General features: G+C 51.8%; 2 protein-coding genes across 4 annotated transcripts; both read right to left on the bottom strand.

Moving 5' to 3' along the window:
• Positions 1-156: 156 nt before the first annotated feature.
• EFHD2 (EF-hand domain family member D2) lies at positions 157-2,938 on the bottom strand. The gene is made up of 4 exons (XM_042883133.1): positions 2,650-2,938; positions 1,068-1,215; positions 844-978; positions 157-737 (listed from the first exon to the last, which is right to left on the bottom strand). The coding sequence occupies exons 1-4, from the start codon at positions 2,895-2,897 to the stop codon at positions 603-605; spliced, it is 666 nt and encodes a 221-aa protein (XP_042739067.1). The 5' UTR covers positions 2,898-2,938; the 3' UTR covers positions 157-602.
• Positions 2,939-3,507: 569 nt separating this feature from the next.
• FHAD1 (forkhead associated phosphopeptide binding domain 1) lies at positions 3,508-20,067 on the bottom strand. 3 transcript variants are annotated; one of them, XM_042883123.1, is made up of 29 exons: positions 19,421-20,067; positions 18,787-18,993; positions 17,265-17,496; positions 15,663-15,745; positions 15,333-15,557; positions 14,943-15,066; positions 14,439-14,569; positions 13,573-13,638; positions 12,926-13,030; positions 12,702-12,809; positions 12,303-12,386; positions 11,669-11,821; positions 11,155-11,350; positions 10,487-10,557; positions 9,976-10,113; positions 9,632-9,739; positions 9,151-9,240; positions 8,780-9,005; positions 8,060-8,132; positions 7,732-7,838; positions 7,171-7,330; positions 6,811-6,928; positions 5,967-6,102; positions 5,563-5,690; positions 5,339-5,422; positions 4,776-4,996; positions 4,311-4,476; positions 4,138-4,218; positions 3,508-3,838 (listed from the first exon to the last, which is right to left on the bottom strand). In XM_042883123.1, exons 1-29 carry the CDS (start codon positions 19,514-19,516, stop codon positions 3,758-3,760), a joined length of 3,798 nt encoding a protein of 1,265 aa, XP_042739057.1. In that variant the 5' UTR covers positions 19,517-20,067; the 3' UTR covers positions 3,508-3,757. The 3 variants fall into 3 exon arrangements, with proteins under 3 accessions (XP_042739057.1, XP_042739060.1, XP_042739059.1); XM_042883126.1 differs by lacking the exon at positions 19,421-20,067 and having other exon boundaries at positions 17,341-17,496; positions 18,787-18,874; XM_042883125.1 differs by lacking the exons at positions 18,787-18,993; positions 19,421-20,067 and having other exon boundaries at positions 17,341-18,761.
• Between the last annotated feature and the right edge of the window lie 1,172 nt (positions 20,068-21,239).

Raw genomic sequence — 21,239 nt, 5'->3', positions numbered from 1 at the left:
CCACCTTGTGCTATGTCTTATCGGGACCCACCTGGGAATGGATACACTTGTCCCATGTGCAACCCCACAGATGTGGCCCTGACTGTGACCCCAGCCACGCGGGGACGTGGGGGTCCCACACTGACACCCAACCCTGGGCATGGATAAGCACAACACTTAGGAAATATAATATTTATTTGGGATTTAAAAAGAAAAAAAAAAAAAGAAAGAAAACAACACGGCAAAGAACACATCCATAGGACAGAATGGAAGCAGCTGTTGAGACAACACCTTTGTGGGACATCACAGCATCGGCACAACCACTGCTGCAGGGACAGCAGGTTAGACGCCGTCCCTTGGGGTGCTTAGAAGACAGACAGACAAAAAATAAAGCTTCTCTCCCCTCGGTGGCCTTTATGGGTGTCTTTCACCAAAATAAGCCAGCAGCCCAAGGGGAGCCAAGGCCACCTCCAAGCCAACGTTGGGTGCAGTGGGATGGGCGCACCCGCCTGCTCCGTGGCACCAAGCACAGGGACAGCTGCCACCAGCTTGGCACGAGTCGTGGGCATGATGACACGCAGGGAATGGTGACGGCGCGGCGTGGCTCCTTCCACGTGCCGTGGTCATTGAGCAAATGCTGACTGCAGCTCCTTGAAGGCTGCCTTGCGCTGCTTCATCTCCTCCGCCTGCCTCCTCTTCTCCTCCTGCTCTGCACGGATCTCCTCCTCAAAGCGGCTGCACTCGGTGACCGCCTGTGCCTGGGGATGGTGGCACATTGGCCCCGTCCCCATTGTGTGCAGCATGGTGGCACGTTGGTCATGTCCCCAACGCCCAATGGTCGCTGCTGTGTTGCTCAACACTTACCTTGGCCTCGAAGAAGCTCTTGGCTCCCTTCACGCCCTCCGTTGAGACGTCAATCTCGGAGAGCCGTGCCAGTGCATGCAGCCCGCTGTCCTCCTGCAGCTCACCTGCTGCTGCCTTGCGGAAAATCAGCAGGAACTGCAGCATGGGGTGGGATATCAGCACCAGGGATGTGGCATCCAGCTCCTCGCCAAGGGTCACAGCCACAACCCAACCCCTGCGCTCACCTCGCGGAAACTCAGCTTGCTGTCCAGGTCCTCGTCCACCTCCTTGATCATGTTCTTCAGGCCCAGGTGGGTCTGCGGCGCTCCCAGCTTCTCCATCATCAGCTTCAGCTCCATCAGGTCGATGAAGCCATCCTTCCCTGCGTCATACCTGCGGGGAGGTGGTAAATCCTCATCGCGGGGCACATCCTCACTGTCGCGTTGGGCTGCTGTGCCAAACCACTGCTGGTTCTATCCAACCACTAATGGTTCCCAGGAGCATCCTCAGCACTCCCTGCTCATGGAGTGTGGTTTCTGGCACAGGTACTCAGCAGCTTGCTGCCAAGTGTGCCACCAGCTCCGTGCAGCCTGTAGGACTGAGCTGGGCTCTATAGGATGCACTTTCCACTTCTCTTTGCTCAGCCTACAGGAAGCGACATGCAGCTCTGTGGGGCTGTGACTCATTTGTCCCCGCAGCCGCAGCATGGTGCAGCTCACATTGTGCCCCGGCACAGAACCCTCGTGCTTTCCTGCTGGCATCGCAGGGCTGTGAGCTCCGCTGCTGCAAACTGAGCCCCTGGCTGCAGCTCTGCATCCACTGGGGCGGGCTCTCCTGCGTCGCAATCCTTTAACGCAGCGGGGGAAGGTGGGAGAGAGGACAAACCATGCATGCAGCGAGGCAGGGGCTAGGCTCGGCCCCACACCGTCACCCCATCCCCATGCTCCCCCCCTTGGTGAGCCCCCTTTGCTTCCTCTCGCTGCGGTGCGTGCAGGCGTGCACGTCCTGCTCTGCAACCAGACCCCGTGCTGCTGCCATCTGCCCGCGGGCACAGCACCCACGGCCACATGCTGCACAGTGCATAGGGCTGGGAGGAGGCTGATCCCCTCCTTCTACAGCCCCTATTTTCCCCCTGCACATTTCCACGCCTTTCTGCTCAGCTCCCCCCCCCACTGACCCAAGCTTGCAACATCACACGTGGGGACACGTGGGGATGGCACCGAGGATGTGACAACGCCACTGCCGCAGCCCAAAGCCGTGCATAGCCAGGGTGGGGGTCCTGGGGCTGGGGGGTCCCGTGTCCCTTTTCCAGACTGCTCTGAGGGTCCTGGGGTCCCCTCTGCAAGGTTGTGAGGGGGTTGCATCCAGGGGCACCCTTCTGTAAGAGTTTGGAGGGTGGGAGGATGGCTGCAAGGAGCTGAGAGGGGGTCTTGAGACTCAACTCCTGCGCAGAACTGGGGGGCATCGTGGTGAGCCAAGGGGGGTCCCATGGATTCCTTCCACAGGGAGCCAAGAGGGGGTCCCAGGGATGAGAAGATGAGGGGAGCCCCCTGCAAGGAAATGGGAGAACCCCAGAGATCTCCCCTGCAGAGGAGTCCAAAGGACCCCTCCCACCATCAGCCAAGGGCTGTGCGGGTTCTGCAAAGGGGCTGGGGGCTTCCATAACCGCCCCCCTCTCCCTCCACCCCCGCGCAGTTCCCAACCAGGGGCTGCAGGCTTCCAAAGCATAGGGGATGCGATCGGGGCAATGGGGACCCTCTGTCCGGTGCTCCCTCCCCGGGGTCTCTCCTGGGGGTCCCGTGGGGGGGGTTTCCCCTCCACACTCACTGTCGGAAGAGTCTCTCCATGTCACGGAGCTGCCGCCGGGAGAACTCACGGAACTCCGCCGCGGGGCTGAAGAGCCTCCGGCCGCCCCCGGGCGAACCTTCGCTGCCCACCGCCCGCATCGCTGGGCTGCCAGGGGGCACCGGGGTGGGCTCTGCATCCTGCTGCTGCTGCTGCTGCTGTTGCTGCTCCGCATCCCCTTCCCGCATCCCCAACCGTCGGCCCAGCCGCTCCGCCAGCTCCTCCGCCATGGTGCCCGGATGGATGGATGGGCGAACAGACGCAGCTCCGCCCCGCTCCGCCCCAGCAGCCGCCTAGCAAAGGGGGGGGGACGCATCTTTTCGGGGCACCCCCAGCACCTCCAGGCTCGGGGGTTGCCAGCCTGCGAGTGTTCCCCCCCTTAGGGTCCCACCAGCATTGTTTGATGGTAGACGAATGGCACAGCCCAACCCAAAACCCCCGCAGACACAGGGTGCAAGAAGGGCATGGATGGGCTTCCAGCTCTGTGTCCACGGTATTTGGATCCAGGGGTTGCCCCAAAGTTGAACACAACCATGCTCAGATCTACAGGACAGCACCTGACCCCAAAACCTGCAGCAGGAGCTGCCTGTTGCACCCCACTGGGTACCCAGGAGCACCATGCCCCACTCAGGGCACAGACCTGGACCTGCTCTCCCCAGACACGTTCCAGTGCCACATAGTGTAGGCCGAGCACAGCTCCTTCTCTGCCTTCTTCCCATCTCGCAGTGCCTTGTTCCAGCTTCTCCCCCTTGCCCCCTCTTTTATTCTCCCTGTGCCCCTGTGATGCTGTGGGGACGGGCGAGCCACCGTGGCACAGAGATCAGACTTGACACCATCAGCTTCACCCACACATTCTGGCTGTATTCACATAAGCTTTCTTCTGCTGCTTTCCCTAAGCTCTACAATACACATCCTGCAGGATCATTTGGCCCTGGGCATGTCACGGTCCTTCCAGCAGTCCTGGTCACTGTAGGATGGCCTCACATAGGTGTTCTTCCCCCCGATACGTGCCTACATGGTGCCACGTCCAACCCCAACACAGTTCCTCGCTGTACAGCTCTGTGAGCAGAACGTCCCCGTGGTGCTGCTCCTATGGGCTGCCCATCACCTCGAGCTCTCCCACCACACGCTCCCTTGACTTCACCAAGAGGGATGGCTGCTGGGCTCTGGGCTGCAAAGCAGACATTGCATAAACTTAGGATCACAGAATCATTACGGTTGGAAAAGACCTCTGAGAGACCTTCCAGTCCAACCCCAACCCACCGTGCCCACTGACTGCATCCCTCAGTGCCACATCTCCACAACAAACACTTCCAGGGCTGGCTACGGTCAGGCCTGCCACGTGTGGGAGAGAACACGGCACAGAACCATGCATCATCCCCTTACATGAGATGTGCTCCCTGTGGCCACGGACATCTTGCTTCCAAGTCCCACTGTGCTTTGCTTTCAGTGCCTACCAGCGTGCCATACCTTCCCTCCACGTTCTTTGGAAGAGTGAGCACGGTTGGGCAGCTCCTTTTCCTTTCTCTTCTCCCCACTCTCTGCAAGGCTCTGGATAAAAAAAATGGAAAATCATCTTTGCATCCTTGCAGGAGCTGCCTTGGTTGTTCTCACACTGACATTTCCTACCCCAGCACTCCCACCTTGCGCTGCCGTGCTGCCTTTTTCAACCTCTTCTCCTGGCCCAGCTCTGCCCTCGTCCTCTCCAGAGCCTCTCTCAGCAGAGCTTTCTCTTCTGCTTCCCTGTAGACTTCATCTTCCAGTCTCAGCATCTCTTCCTGGCATGTTTGCAGGGACTCTTGGTTCAGCCTTTGGGAAACACCAATGTGGGTCTTCCACCACCACCCCAGCCCCTCTCTTCCTGCCTGGATCAAGATGAAACCTCCATTCGTGGTTTTCCCCCTGTGCACCCCATATGGGCACCCCATTGATGCTGCCTTGGCTGTGGTCCCTTCCCTGGCATTTCAGAGCCCATCTCCAACATACCCAAAGCAGAGCCCAGCATCCGTGGAGTTGGGTTGTGGATTCCTGCTGCCCCATTAAGCCATAACGTGCTACAGGCTCTCACACCATCACTCCTGGGAGGAACCCCCATCACCTTGCTGTACCTGAGCTGCTCGATGCTGGTCTCACACTCTTGGAGCCTTTCCTCCTTCCTTTCCAGGCGATCCTTCAGCTTGCTGATCCTCTCATACAACAGCCCCAGTTCTCTCTGTCTCTGCTGCCCCACTTTTTCCCTTTCTTCCTGGGGAAGATGCTCCATGGGCTGCATTCCTTCCAGCTCCTTCATATTCATCAGCCTTCCCAGAGCACAGATTAAGTCAAGGTACTGCAAAAAGAATAGAGGATGAATTATTTACCAGACCTGCCAAATCTTACTTCAAAAACGATTGCTGCACTCAGCCATCTGCTCCCACTCCGCTTTCATCTTTCGAGAGATTCAGATCCTGCATGTAAACCTATTTGTGCACTCCCAGTTTCGATTCTACATTGTTTCCCCTCTTAAGGAGTTACCCAGATGGGTTCATTCATTTGATCACTGGGAAGATGATGCCCCACATTATGGAGTGTTCCACAGCAGGGGGTTGGAACTGGATGATCTTGGAGGTCCCTCCCAACCCGACCATTCCATGCTTCAATGATTCTTTTACCACATCTGCTGCAGACGTACCATCCTCTCGCTGAGCTCTGAGTCCTCCAACCCTTCCACGCTCACGGCCCCACATGAGCTCCCATCGGGAAGTTGGCCCAGACACTGTGCAGAAGCAACATGCTGATTGAGCTCCCTGCACACTGATGGGCCCCACGCCTCCCTCCTGGTTTCTTTTCCCTCTTGTATCCCAAGGGCTTGATCTTCCCTTTCCATTGAACGTCTTTACACCAATGTCTACTTACCTTGCTGCACTTGAATTCTGCACCTGGCAGTGGAGTTGGTTCCACCTTGAGTCCTGCTTTCTGGGAGACCTTCTCTGGTATGGCTGCCTTCTGCACCACGAGCAGCTCGCTGGCCCTGCCCATGACAGCTGAAGGAAACCAAGCACCATGGAATCATGAAGCTGAGGTTGCCCCATTCCTGGCGATGCCCAAGGCCAGGTTGGATTGGGCAGCCTGATCTGGTGGAAGGGCAACCAGCCCACGGCACTGAATTGGAATTTGGTGACCTTTAAGGTCTCTTCCAACCCAACCATTCCAATTCTATGATACAACACCAGCTCTGAGACTTGCCAGGTGCAAAGGCTCCAGCCAGACCTGTAGTTGCATCTTCCATTCCTACCAAAGGCACATCACACTGTGCTTACCAGCAGCCTGTGTCTTCTCCAGCACCTTGATCCTCTCCCGGAGCTCCGCCAAGCCTTCTTTTTGCCGTTGGATCGTCTCCTCGTGCCTGAGGCCTCTGCATCTCACACCCAGGTTGGCCAGGTCCAATGCCAGCTCCTGGAAGTCCAAGCCCAGATGGTTCTCACCCAACCCAACCATTTATCCACAATCTCACACATTATTCCCTTTTACAACACATCTGTGCACTCACACTCACGTTTCACCCTCCCAGCCCCACCAGCACGACGACTGACATGTTACAGAACAGGGTGAGCACCCAATTAAAACCCTAATGAGAGCTGCCAGCTGCCACCGTGATCTCACCATCTTCACACTGCAGTGACAATTTATTCTCCTCTGGAGGATTTCTAGCTTCGTGTTTCTCACCACCTCTTGCTGAGAAGGAGGAAGGCACTGCCTCCTGCTCCCATCTAGCCATGAGTCACCGCTTGGCCAACACGAACCCTTCCAGCTGGCACCATGTCTGCTGCTGTTTCGGTACAGCCTGTACCATTTCTGCAGTCCCTCCATCTGCTGCTGGAACCACCTTTGATTTATTCAGTTCTCTAAGACTCAGGAATTCAGATGGTGATTCAGCACAGCATGGGAGAACTAGGACTGCTTCTCCCTTTCCTGCACAAGAAAATATGGCTCCCAAACAGTCACCCCAACCTACTTTTGCCGACATCCATTGTGGAGCAAGGTTGGGAAAGGGATGGAAGAGTTACAGATCTTTCAGGGAGCTGTTACAACTCTAATTGCCAATTACAGCGGCCGTTAGCATACACAACATCTGACTTTTTCAACGTGTCCCTGCAGGATTACCTGCTCAGAGGATTCCTCTGGTGTGGCAGGAATAGCCTGCGCCTGTGGAAGCATCTCCAGCTCTTCTGCCATTCGTCGAGATGCATCCTTGAGTGCTTTGCAGTCCTCTTGGGCTTCCCTGTGCCAAGAGACAGCAACCACGGTGTATGTCAGAGCATAGCACCAAGCAGGGATTTCATTACAAGTCCATTTGCACGAGCTCCTCACCTTCTCACCTTCAGAACATGGGACGTTTCCATAGAGTTAACGTAGCTTAGCTCGATTCGTTCATTCTCAAACCTATCTTTTGCCCCATGGAAGTTACCAACACGCACTCAACTCTTGGGAATCCACAGGCCATCACCTCCCAGCAGGTCCTACCTTAACTCTGCAGCTGCTGCTTGAAGCTCTCGATCCTTCTTTGCCACGAGGTCTGACATCTTCAACAGCTTCCCCCTGAGCATGCCCAGCTCACGCTCCTGGCTTTTCACGCAATGCAGGCTCTGCTCCAGCTCTGCCTTCTGCTTCTCACTGAGCTCTCCTAAGCACAGCAGAGTTGCCATGGGTTCATGACTCTCTCTGCGTTCAGCACAGCAGCATCTGTAGTTCAGTTTGACTGTTGAACCTGATGATCTTGGTGGACTTTTCCAAGCTTACTGTGACTATGATTCTGCGACACGGTTTAGTGGGCAGGGTGGTGATGGGTTGGCAGTTGGACTTGAGATCTCAGTGGTCTTTTCCATTTTTAATGATTTTATGATTCTATGAAATTTACATGGCCAAAGGGAATGGACATCCTGCTTAACCCAGGGCTGAACAACAGCATCATTTAGGAAAGTGGGTCTATTCCCTACTACCTGTGCATGCCTTTCTCCTACTTAGCCTTGCCATAGCTCTGCAGGAATGGGAACAGGCTGGATATCACACACACAGCTCACCAACCTCTCATGTCTGACATCCTGGCCCTGGTTTCTGAGAGCTCCTTCGTTAATCCCACAATGGCAGCCTCTTTGGCCTGGAGTAAGCTCTGCATGGCAGCCAGCTCTTCTCTGAAATTTGTGAGAAAGATACTCACAAATGTCATAGCTTCCAAGAAAAATTCACTTTGCAGAATCTGTGCTTGCCTCAGCCCCCACCCAGGACAACCCACGGGCAGGCAGCATTTACTGCTGTGCTGAGATCATCCCCTTTAGCTCCTCAAAGCTCTCCTCTGGATAACTTCTGTTCTCTAACACCCTCCAAAACAGAGCAAGCACTCGCAGGCACTTACAGACCACAGCAATGAGACTCTCTGGCCTCCTGGGAAGCTCCTGGTGTAGACCTGCAGGCATCATCCTGAAGTCCTATGGGGAATGATGGAAGAGGTCTTAGCAGCAACAGCCATAGGCCAGACACTTGTGTCTATCTTGGCTGCTCAGATCCAGGACCAACCAGGCTGTGAGAACACACTGGGTTCTGCAGCCTTATGAAGGCAATGCTCCATATATCCTCTCCTTTGTGACATCTTCACGTCCCCATCTCTGGAGACACTCAAGGTGGAGGGGCTCTGAGCACTGATGGAGCTGTAGGTGTCCCTGTTCACTGCAGGGGGTTGGACCAGATGGCCTTTATGGTTCCTTCCAACTCCAACCATTCTATGGTTCTATGATCTCTGAAGACCACAACCAGCCTCTCTTTGGCATGCCATGTCTCTTGGGCCATTGTAGCAGTGTTTACACAGTTCCTTAAGTCCTTCTTGGCACAGGTTCACTTCTGCTTTCTTGAGGGCAAAGAGCCCTTCTCCAGTGGGAAGGCCCTATCCATGCCAATGGTGCACCACCAAAAGTCACCAAATACCCCAAACAATGAATGGCAGCTCACAGTGAGACAGAGCCTTCACAGTATCACAGGGTTCTTTCTGTGTTCTGACCATCCTCACTGCTCTGTCTCTATTTGCCCCTCCACTTGCTGTGGGTACCCCCTGCCCAGCACCCATACAACCCTTAGCTACCTTTTATTCTTTCCACAAGCACAACGTTTTCCTCCTTTAGTGCCTTTTGCTGCTGCTCGGCCTCCAGCAATCTGTCTTCTAACGCAACAATTGTCCGAGAGTGTTGCTTAATTTGCTCTTTATATTCTGCTATTTCTTCCTGCATTTTCCATTTCAGTACCTCTCTCTCATCCTGGAGGATCTTGAGCTGCTCGTCTTGCACGAGTACCTGCTGCTTTAGCATCATCTAGGAAACAAGACGTGTGATTTCAGTTGTACACGTTATTCTGCAGAAACACGATGAGCATCACCAGCCAGGAATGAGGAAAGTTTGTGCAAGAAAACCGTATCTATGTCACATCCTCTGTGCAAAGTAGGGTTGCTGGAGCTACCTCTCGGGTTGTGGTTTCCTCTAGGTCATGCACAGCTTCTTGCAGTTTGAGATCCATCACCTCCTGCTCTTTGGACTTCCCTTCAATTATCTACAAGAGAAAAAGAGCAATGCTCAAGAAGATCGTAGAGACATGAATGTTGGAAAAGGCCTCTAAGATTACTAAATCCAACACCCACGATGCCCGTTAAATATGTGCCAACAACATCTCCACATTGAACACCTCCAGGGATGGTTACTCCATCACCTTGCTGGGCAGCCTGTGCCAATTCCCACCTCTCTTTCTGAGACACATCCAAACAGAGCCTCCCCTGGCACAACTTAAAGCCATCACCTCTCATCCTATTGAAGATGGATCTCCAACCATATACTTCTATATGTGTTTTCATGTGTGAGAGTAAAATATCCACCAAGAGATCCTGAAAACACTGCCAGTCCCATTGGAAACCAGTTCTGCTTTGCCTCCCACACACGTCACGGACCTCAGCCATACTTCTCAGGTGGCTCTCCAAGTCCTGGATCCTCTTCTTTTCTTCATCCAAGCATTGCTTGTGCTTCTCCTTCTCCTTCAGAACAGTGCTCTCCAGAATCTGAGATTGAACAGCCCACATTTTCAGTGAAGATAAAATCATAGAGTAAGGCAAACTAACTTGATTTAGGTGAGGAAAGCAATTCATAGGATCGTTGCCCTGTTGTGGGACAACTGCTCCCACACATTTTGATTTTGGGGCTATAGAATTCTTCCTCTTGCTAAGCAACACTGTTACATAGAACCTTTTTGCCTTTGGAAGAGGCCTTTTTCTGAAAAACAACCATGCTGCCATACCTTTGCCTTCTCCTCCTCCTTTCCCAATATAATCTCATTGATTTTTATCTGTAGGTCTTGCTCGTGTTTTGCTTTCAGCTCTTCCAGGTGCTCCTGCAGCAGAGCATCCCGTGACTCCTGGACCCCCTCTAATTGGGCCTATGGGGAAACAGCAGAAACTTCTGCTGACAGAAAGGCATTGGCAGCAGAGCAAAACAAAGCAAACAAAACAAAGCAGAGCCCACTGCACCTTGTGTGCGTGCACCAACAAACAATTCAGAAGAGAGCCACAAAGTCCAACTCATCCATTCAGCAACATGGACACAAGAGATTCCCCTCTTAAAATGAGGACATTGTCTTTTCTACTCTTAGGCATAATCTGGAGCTCCAGGGGTCTCTGCTACTGCACGTTTCTTATTGAGTTTCTACACTGGCTCTCTTCACTGTATCTCCATGTTCACCAGTGGTGGTCGGTGGTTCACCCATTCCCAACTGCATGTACACGTATCTACACACATGCACACATTTTAACCTGCAACATTTCATTCCTTCGTTCAGTTTCCTGATACTTTTCCAACAACCTCTTGAGACAAGCTGTCAATCCTGCAAAAGCAAACAGGGTATTACTTGTAGGGGCTTTTTGGGCATCTCGTTTTTGACACCATCAGGCTTCTTATTCAAATCTAGCACTGATGAAATTGCTGCCATCCCCCAGATATCTCAGGGAGATTGAAAAAAGCCCAGATTCTCACTGGGACATTCTATTTTCCTTATCAAACACTGTTACAATCGCTGCAAAGATTCATTTCCAACATGCCACCAGGGAAATAAAACACTACAACTGAATAACAACCATGGCAAGTCATAGAATCATTGAATGGCTTGGGTTGGAAGAGACCTCAAAGACTGAAGAACCATAGGATGTTTGGTTTGGAAGGGGCCCCAAGGATTATAGAACCAGAGGATGACTGGCTTAGAAGGGATCTCAAAGATCATAGACCCACAGAATGGTTGGGCTGAAAGGGATCTCAAAGATTATAGAACCATAGGATGGTTGGGTTGGAAGGGACCTCCAAGATCATCCAGCTCCAGCTTCCCAAACTCATAATTTGCAGACAATACAGTGCACACATGAACACCCACCGACCTCTGGGACCCCAATGGGGAGCAAAGAGTTGGGATGCCCCATGGGGCAGGCACCTTTCTTGGAGGTGGGCAGCTCCAGCCCCGTGTTTGCCAGCAGCAGTTCTGCTTCCTGCAGCCAGGACAGGACCACGTGTGTGATTTCCACCACTGCTGCATGTATGTCCAACACCAATGGGTCCACAAGCACGGCCTCCAGCTTGCTGAGCTCACTCCTCAAGCTGCTGCTGCAGAATGAGGCCCTCAGGAATACCTACAAAGAATAAAACCCATCAATGTGCCAGCCTCCACAATTCACATAATTGACAAATCACCTAAGATTTACCCATTCGCTGAGAGCTTTCATTCAATAATATCTTTGGGTAGGAGCAGCACAGGGGAGGATGCTGGAGTGGCAGGTTCTGTTCCCTTCAAACCAGTGCTTTCTGGGGGCTAAGCTCACCTCTCACAAGGCTTCCTACTGCTGATGCACAGGCATAACCTTGTCTCTGACCTGTCCTCAGGCCAACAGAACTCCTTGTGCCCCTTATCTCCCAGCTGGAATGTTGTAAACAGAATTTAAATGATTGACCTGGAGCTCACGCAGTGATTTTTTGAACACCTCCACATTTTCAGTCATCTCCTTTTCCTTTGAGAGCTTGGAACTTATTTCCTCCTGGAGGCACTTCTCTCGTGCCTGACTTTGTTGGTGTTCCTCCCAGATATGCTGGACCTTCTTGACTACCTGCCAAAGGAGAACAAAGCACCATGCACCATTCTTCAGCTGAGGAACCATAGAAGGAGTGGGTTGGAGGAGACCTTGAAGCCCACCCTCCTGCCATGGGCTGGTTTCCCCCAACCATCTCAGGCTGCCCAGAGCCCATCCATGACCTTGGGAACCTCCAGAGATGGGGCACCCACAGCTCCCTGGGCACCCACTGGGGCCAGAGACATACGTGGCAGTGACAAAAGCCTTCTGCAGTTGGTTGGCCACACTGGGTGAGCTCCTGGGCTTTTCCCAGTGAAAACTCCAGGATTCCAGCCAAGCTCTGGAGGAGATGGAGAAGAGCCAAACTTTCTTTATATTGTGGTGCACGGCCATTCATCTGGAGTGGCTACACTTGTAATATGTGAAGCTGGCTGGTGCTGTGGCTGTTCTGCAGTATTCTCAAACCCTAATGGGTTTTGGAGGCTCTGAGCATCTCTGAGATGGTCTCTGCACTCACCTGCTGCACTGTGATGGCCTTCCCTGCCTCTCCTGCTGCTTGTGGGCTGCACACTCGCATCACTTGGCTTTTGAAAGACTCTAGCTACAGCAGAGATTAACACAGGAAAACAGTAATCACTGAGAATCAACAAAGACTCCACTTCAGTGCCCTACAAAACCCTACAACAATCAACACTGAGAGCATCTTGGACCACGACCATCCTCTACCACAGAAGAAATCCTTCTGACAAGCCCTTCATGCTGAGCCTCCTGACCGGGTATAATCTGAGTTCAGTGCTCAGTACTTCCTTCCCCGAACTCACAATCTGCCTTCCACAGATGCCCTTTCCCACAAGGGAAGCAGCACTTTCAGTGCCTGCAGCCCACACCACAGGAACACCTCATTCCTCTCCCCTACCTGCCCATGGGCCCGATCCACATCAGACTTCAGCAGCCTCTCCCTGCGCCCCATCTCCTGCAGCTGCAGGGATTTCCTTTTGCAGGCGCTTTTCAGCTCCTCTTCCACCTGCAACAACAGAAGCATTTCAATATCAAAGCTCTACCAGTTGGGCTTCTACGTAGCCCAGCTAGCTACCGTTCCCATCAGATGGATGAGCTGCTACTTTGGGTGCTGGGGTTCACCTTGACTTTTTCTGCCAGCTGTGTTTGGATGGCTTTCTGCTCACTGTGGTACTTCTGAACCTCTTCCTGCAATCCCTTCAGCTCACATTCCAGCTCTCCGATGCGCTGCAAGAGTCCAGGACAGCAGAAAGTTTCTCTAGAGGAGCTCACTTGAGAATATGAAGGACAAGCAAGACATTCTACCCATCTCTCTCATTTCATTTACTCTGCTATTTTATTCCAACCTATTTTTACAGCTGATAGATTGATAGGTTGTATCTTATGACAGTGTCATCATAGGATGTCTTGGTTTGGAAGGGATCTCAAAGATCACAGAACCATAAGATGGTTGGGTTGGAAGGGACCTCAAGTATCATCCAGTTCCAACCCTTTGCCACGGGATGGTTGCCTCCCCATCAGCTCAGGTTGCCCAAAATCCCATCCAACCTGGCTTTGAGCACCTCCAGGCATGGAACATCCACAGCATATTTAGGCAACCTGTGCCACGGCCTCACCACATCCTGCACTGCAATGTAATATTCCATTTTTGCCAGGAGCTGACATTTACTCTACTTTGCTATGAAAGTTCAATCCTTTTCTTTACAGGAGTAGGATTCACAACACTTCTCTTACAATGTCATATCACCCCAAACCAACTAGAAACTCACTTTTTGGTAGGCAGCCATTTCCCTCTCTCCAAGTTCACGCTTCATTTCCTCTTTAATTCTAGAGCACTGGAACAAACAGCAACCGAGGGAAAAAATTAGCAGGCTGGTCAGGTACTGTCATTTCTGCTGGAGATGTCAACACATCCTACAGTCCTACAGGGAAGTGCTCAGCTGCCTGATGGCCAGTTGATGAGTGGGAGTGCCCATGATAGGGCAATCATGGCATCAAGAGCACGACGGCAACGACACGTTAACAGGCCCATATCTAATCATAGTTTGGCTGGGAGAGGAAAAATGCTGTCCAGGCAGCTTTCTGTAAGGGAAAAAAATAGGCTTGGCTGCAGGGAGCATCGCTAAGAGCGGGTTTCCATGGCTCCTCAGCAGGATCTTGGCACTGGTGCCCAGAGCACACAAACAGCCACAGTGTTCCTGAAATTCAGGTCACTGAGTACCTGCACGAACAACAAGGAGGGGAATTCATCTGGGGAACCCGACACCTTGCTGTGGGCATTTTGCAGTGTGCAAAGGCAGAGACACAGCCCTGCACTTACTGCGCTTGTGCTCAAAGAGCTGCTGGTCATGGAACCATAGAATCGTTAAGGCTGGAAAAGACCTCTGAGATCATCAAGTCCAACCCCAGCCCATCCCACCATACCAACTGGCCACGTCCCTTAGTACAGCATCTAAACTTTTCTTGAGCACCCCAGCATCACCTCCATGGGCAGCCTGTGCCACTGCATCACCGCTCTTTCAGTAAAGAAATTTTTCCTAATATCCAACGAATCCTCAACAGAGAGAAACACGACCCTTCTGATCTTTCTTTTCCATGCCAACCCACCTATGAGACCAGCACTGGGGACACTAACCTTGGCAGACACAGCTGCCAGCTGGTTGTCCTTTTCTCTGTTTGCCTTTTTTGTTTTTTCCACCTCTTGCTTGAGCTGCTGAATTTTCTGTTCTTTCACAGCAATCTCCCTTTGCAGGCTGGTCACGAGGCCTGATAACAACAATGTAGGGAGATGAAAACCAAGCATTTCCCTGCAGAAGCCCTCTGGGCACCGAGTGGCAAGCCTCCATCTCTGACAACTGCACAACTTGGAGTGCAGATCTGGCTCCTGGCACGCCGTGCTGGACATCATCCCACAGCAGCATCATTAGCGAGTCCCCCTGAGCCCTGCAGCATATGCTCCCTGGAGGATGAGCAGCTCTGATGGATCAGTTTCCATTACCTCTCTATGTCAGGGCAATTTTTAGGAGCCACTGCAAAGTATCTATTACCAGAACAGCCTTGCAAATGTGGGGTCACCTTCCAGAGCCAGTCCTCAGGTGCTCACAGCCCCTGCAAGGAGTTCTACCGAGGGAGAAAATACCTGTGGTCAAAGCGTGATCCCTCTTTAGCTTCTCACTTTCTCTTCTCAGGCTTCTCATCTCCAGGTCTCTTTCCTGAAGGGAATGGCTATAAACTTCACTCGAGCCCTTCTGCAGGTTGCTGATCTGAAACAGAGGACAATGCACACGCTTCACCAGCAAAACTTTTAGCTCCAGTGACCCTTCTTTTGCTTTAAGCTCAAAGGCAGCACCTTCCTAAGCCCCACAAAGAGCTCCCTGTTATCTGAAAGGCTTCAGCTTGCCATGAACCCCCACCCAGTCTCAGTTCTTGCAGAACAGCATGGTTGACCTGATGGCATTAAAGGAGAAACCCCTCCGGGTTACAATAACTCCTCCCATAGGACACCTGTGCCCATTTGGCCATGGCATACCTGCTCCTTTAAGGCTTTGATCTCTTCTGTTTTGGCCCTGATTTCTCCCTCAAAGGCTAGAAGCCTCTGGGTCAGCTCCACGTCATTTCTCACAGCAGCCATGCTCTTGGCCACCGATGCCAGTTCCCCCTGAAGGTCCCTTATCACCGTATCCTTCTGCTTTGATTCTGCTTCAAAAGCAGACAGACGGCCGATTTCCTTTTCCAGGCTCAGCAGCTTTTCATCCTGCAGGTAGATTCGGTCTGTTGGTCAGCAGATCTACGATTCTATGACTTTGCACAGCCCCAGCAGAACCATGGGGCGAACCCCTTGCCCTCTCCCCAGCATCACCTTTTCTTGCAGGGAGCAATCTGTGCTGTGAATCCCCAGGAAAGGGACTTCCATCCCACTGCTGCTTGAGTTGGTGGTCCAGGCTGAATGAAAGCAGAGAAAATAGCAGAAAACCTGCAGGATGGAGGCTCATTGCATCTCCCTCCCTTGTCTGAAAACCCTTCTAGGGCAGTAGTCAATTCTTAGTTCGTACTCTGAGCAGAACCCACTCATCTGGCACTAAAAAGACCCTTACCAATAGAGCCTACACAAGAGAAAGGAGTCATGCACTTCTGGGGAGCTTCAAAAAAACCCACAGACACATACAGACACAGTGGATGAAGGCTCCTTTGGTATTTCAACACCAGTTTCAAAAGCAGTTGGGTTTTTTGGCCAACCCCAAAGAAAGACGCTCTACGTTCACTGCTTATAGCACAGGAAGAGTTAAAAGATTAACACACACTGATTCTCTTGGCTCTATTTCACAAACCAAATGATGTGATCAAACCTGGGTGGGTGTGCTGTAACACATTCTCTATAGAACTCCTGTAAGGTCTCTCTACTCTGCCCAGGATCCTATTTTCAGCTGGATGCCAAAGGCCTACACTGCTGGGAGCTTCACTCCCATTACTGTCTGTGGAATTCCATGTTGTGCACATGGCTTTATGGTCTGCATAGCAATGTTCTTTGCTCTGGAGTATTATTTTGGTTGTTTGTTAATGACTTTGTCTTGCTAATGGCTGTTAATAACAGCAAAACCCCCATAAACTATTGAAATACAGCTTTGACCTTGGGGTGATTCCATTGGATATTAGGAAAACTTCTCTGAAAGGGTGGTTGGGCATTGGCACAGCTGTCCAGGGAGGTGGAGGGGTCACTGACCCTGCAGGTGTTCAGTGTGGAGATGTGGCACTGAGGAACGTGGCTGGTGGGCAGCTCTGGTGGTTGGCAGATGATCGGACTGGATGGTCTGAGAGGTTCCTTTCCAACCTGAATGATTCTGTGATCCTATGATTCTATCAGGAGTTGGGCTCTGTGACCCTTCCAACTTGGGATATTCAAAGGAACCACACAAATCACGGTGCAATTTGCTACAACCAGAAGAAGCCTCTTCCCATCCTACTGTTCCACCAGTTCATCCTACAAGCCTTCACCTTTGCTCCACCACTGCACGCTCCGCCTTTAAGAAACACATCAGATACGGATCTCTTTCACGTTCCTTTACTCAAGGCAGCCTGTGACTGCACAGCCAAGGAACCAACCCACTGCTTCAGTCAGGAGACCAGAATAGGTGCATGAGTCAGCGACGGAGATAAAGCCATCGCTGCTCAACATCGCGCACGAGGAACAAGGAAGAGGAAATGTCACCCTAACTTACCCAGGCGATGGCATTCCCCAGTGTTTTTTCACAGCACCTTTCTCAACCAACCCAAATGCCACTGCTAGCACGCAGGGTCCAATTAGCTTTGCTTGGTAAGGAATCACAACTAACTGGCTGTGATGCTCATCATTTATTAGCGTGCATCAAAACTGCCTCTGCTCAGACTAGCCCTGTTTGATGCTGAGAACCAACAGTCCCTTGACTGTCACAGCAAAATCTTTCCTGCAGCCATATGGAAGTACCTGGCCTCTCTGCAGGCAGCTGGTTGAGTGCATCCATTGGGATGGTTATGGTTGCACTCCTGGTCCACGCACTTACGGGTCGCTTGCGGAGTGGTGGATGGAGTGTGGGGCCAACCCAGGTGCTGGAGCCACGCTGGGATTGCAGCGAGGGGAGCTGGGCACCATGCTGGGGCTCTGCAGCCTCCTGTCCAGCCCATGACGTGCAACGCTGTGCCAGTGGGTAGGAGGGTTTCTGTTGGGGAACAGGACTGTGTTGTTAGTAAGGGGTAGGAGTTTTTTAAGCCCTTTTTCTGCAACATGAGCAGCTTAGCGGGAAAGGTAGAGAGAGCCAGCCTGCTTTACATGCTGTTATACATTCAGAGCTTGGGATTTATTTTTCATAATGGAGGACTTAGCTCTTGTGGCTGGGTGCTCCTCTTCTTCAGAGCGTGTTCATCCTTAATACCACTGAAAATGAGAGAGAGGCCTCCCTACATTAAACACTGTAAACACTTCACACAGCGAAGTGGAGAAGTGATTTACTCTCTGCAGTCAGTGGTGTCAGGCTTCAAAGCTGTTCTATCAAAGGAGGATCGTCAAGCCCAGAGCAATAAAGAGGCACTGACAATGCTTTTTCTGTGCCACTGTGCACAACTTCATTTTTGTGTGCAGGCTGCATGTCTGCTTTTGGAAATCAAAGTGCTGGGTGTTCCAGATGGAACAAACTTCACCTGCACAGCCTTAGCCTGCCAGGTGAATGGATTCATCCTGCAAAAATGCATTTTCTCCTCTCGGGCTGAGCATTCTGGGCACGTTCGTGGGGTCATCTTCCAACACAAAGAACCTTGTTGAGTCATCCAAAAGCAGCATCTGAGTACACAGGCTGCCATTCATTCACCTTGATCCTGGGCTGGGCAGCCAGGCACGCAGGTTTCCAGCACCGTTCTCAATCTCTGTTTTCTTAGGATTCCTCAAGAGCCAGGACAATAAAAATAAATGTGATTGTATTGATTTTAAGCACTTATAGCCCACATGCACTACTGACATCCTGAGATGGCCCTATTCCCAGGAATAGAAGACTTCCACTAAATTTGACCCCGTATTTACAATTGCTTTGGATTTCTGTTGTTTCCACAGGTCAAGCTGTGATGCTCTGGCGTTGCTGTGCAGAACAGAGCCTGCAGTTGTGCACGGCACTACCAAGAAAAGCACCAACAGTGTATTTGCTTATTAATTTGCTCTCATTTGGACCTTTAACGCTAGCATCTAAGGAAAGACTCAATGGAAAATTCAGTGGAAAGAGACCTAAAGCCCATTTCCCAATGCTTTCACACCTTCCCAAGACCTATCTCCACAAGTTCTGACGGGCTTGCCATCGGAAATCTGCTCCATGCTTCCTTCACCCCACCGAGTTGCCTGAATTTCTTCAGCAGAGGGAGCTCCAGCTTTTTATTTCTTGATGATTTAAGAATAAAAGTCCGAGAGCATGACACCCCCTTGACATCACGTAAAACCACACGCCCATTTCGGAGCCTGCCTTTACCTGGGGGACTCCATCCACCACCAGCTCAAAGGATGCTCCCTGAGCTCCGAAGCGCAGGATGTCTCCTGGTCTCACGTGCACGGCCACGTTCTGCACCTGGCAGCCATTCACAAAGGTGCCCTGTGGGGAATTGAGGTCCTGCAGGACGAATCCACTCTCCCACCCGGTGAACTCGAGGGCTGCGTGGTGCTCCCCTGCCCCTGCAGACTGACAGCAGCAAACAGTGGGAAAAACCTTGGAGAGCAATTGGGGCTGCGTTACCGGTGCGGATTTGCCCAGCCCTCTGGGTGATCTTGGAAGTCTTTGCCAACCTTATATCACAGAATCATAGAACCCTTCATGCTGGAAGGGACCTAAAGATCATCAGGTCCAAATCCCCGGCGCTGAGCAGGGACACCCACTGCTCCATCAGCTCTCAGAGCCCCTCCAGCCTGACCTTGGGTGTCTGCACAGATGGGGCACTTAGGCTTGCAGTGTGTCACCCTCCTTACATCCGAAGCACGAAAATGGGCAGTTAGCCCCTGTGCTGGGATTACACCCTTGCTAATGCCAGCATAGCTGTGCCCCTTCTCTCCCTCTAATTTCTGACACCTTTCCCATCCATCATCCACCCTCACGGCATGCTCACCCCTACCTTCAGGATGATGTCTGACCCTTCGTGTTTCCCTATCGTGGTTCTTTGCTGTTTGAGTTGAAAACACTCCTCCGAGCTCCTCAGGAATGCTCTCATGGCCTCGAAGACCAAAGCAAAATAAATCCTACTTAGTTAGCAACCCCCCATAACTGCAAACAACTCCAGCACCCCTCGCACCACTCTTCCTGCAATAAAAGCCATAACGTTATTGACAGAGCCTCCCTTTGCTCCTCCCTGCACCCACGGTAGCCAGGGAAACCTCTGTGACACCAAAACCCGGCCGCTTTCCTTCTTGTGTTTGTTTTGCTCAGTTTTTTTGTTGTTTTTTTTTTTCCCTTTATCCAAGCAACAGGCACAACACAGCTCTGTGTCATTGCAGCTCCTTGTTTCTCCAAGGACATCGCTTCTCCCCGTATTGAAACACAGTTTGTAGTGCAGCCTACCTGGTTTGAGCATGTCACAGTATATATATGTATATATCTTTTGCTTTTTCTCTTGCTTTTCACCTCCTGCAATGGGTTACACCATGTGGCCCACGAGGGCCCTTTAGCTTGTGGGGCTTCCTCCGCTGTGGAGAGGGGATTAATGGGGTTTAATTAAATGGAGATCGAAGCCTGGGGTGCTGTGAGTAGGTTTGAATGCCGATATGATGGCCTGGTGCATCCACAGGGCCCTGGGCACCATTTTGTAGGGCTTCCCCCCCCCCCCCCCCCCCATCCCTGTCACCATGGCAACCAAGCCGCCATGATAGCTGCCATTAGGGGTGAAGGCCAGGCCTCCCTCCTCACACCACCGTCCTCCTTCGCACACAGACCTCCCTCCACGTTTCAAGAGGAGGGCATCAATACCTCACATTATGTGAGATTCGGATCTCGGAACGGGCAATTTCATCTCCGCCAGCACCTGACAGGCTGGCAGGCTGTGGAAAGCACCACAAAACTCCCCGGGCACACGTTCCACACCCAGGCCAACACTAATGAGATTAACAAGGAGCTGGTGGGTGTTGCACTCCAGTTTATGGGTGTTGCAACACCCAGTGCTGAATCCCAAGAAACTCGACTCAACGGCACTTCCCCCCCACCAAACAGTGACTCAACCGCACATATATTGCACACAAAGGTTTTTCCTGTGTTTCTAAGATGACCTTTACCAGCCATCTTGTCCAATGAGAAGGGACGTGACACTGAAGATGGCTGCCACCTCTCCCTCTCCTTTCCCATTGCCTTCAGAAATAAGGGCTCTTCCAGTTGTCAGTACATTACCATGCAACCCTCACACTCCCACACCATGAGGAAAAGCTGCCAAGGAGCAGCAGAACCTCTTCATCCCTTCATCATCAACAGTGATAAACAAGGATCTCCGTTTCGCCTCCCCCAAATTTCCCTCATGTTTAAAGTGCTCTTTTTTTTTCGCTGTTGTGCCATTAATTTGTTTAAGGAAGTCCCTTATTATATGATTTGCCCACCTGTCATCCCTTGGGGCACAGTTCCCATTGCAATAATGGGAATGATGGGATAGAATACGAAGCAATAAATCATCACAGGTACCACCATATGGATTTGGACCAACATCTCATTCACACCTTTTTTTTTGGGGCCATTTGCATTCATCTCATACCTTTTACATCCCCAACCACCGAGCCAACCATCCCCACACCGACACCAAGATCAGCATCCTACAAACAATAACAGCATGAACATTTGGCTGGGGGACAGCGTGACTTTGTAGATGCTGTTGCCCAGGAGATAGCACATGTTTGGGATGCCCAAGGAGCAGCATCCACCCTTAACCAGTTGGCTGATTTCATACAGCTCTGGCC

This window comes from Lagopus leucura, unplaced genomic scaffold (assembly GCF_019238085.1).
Source record: "Lagopus leucura isolate 7727_CA_CO unplaced genomic scaffold, USGS_WTPT01 Super-Scaffold_100037, whole genome shotgun sequence".
Taxonomy (NCBI): Eukaryota; Metazoa; Chordata; class Aves; order Galliformes; family Phasianidae; genus Lagopus; species Lagopus leucura.
Note: the sequence above shows the minus strand (reverse complement) of the source record. Positions and strands in the feature narration are given on the sequence as shown.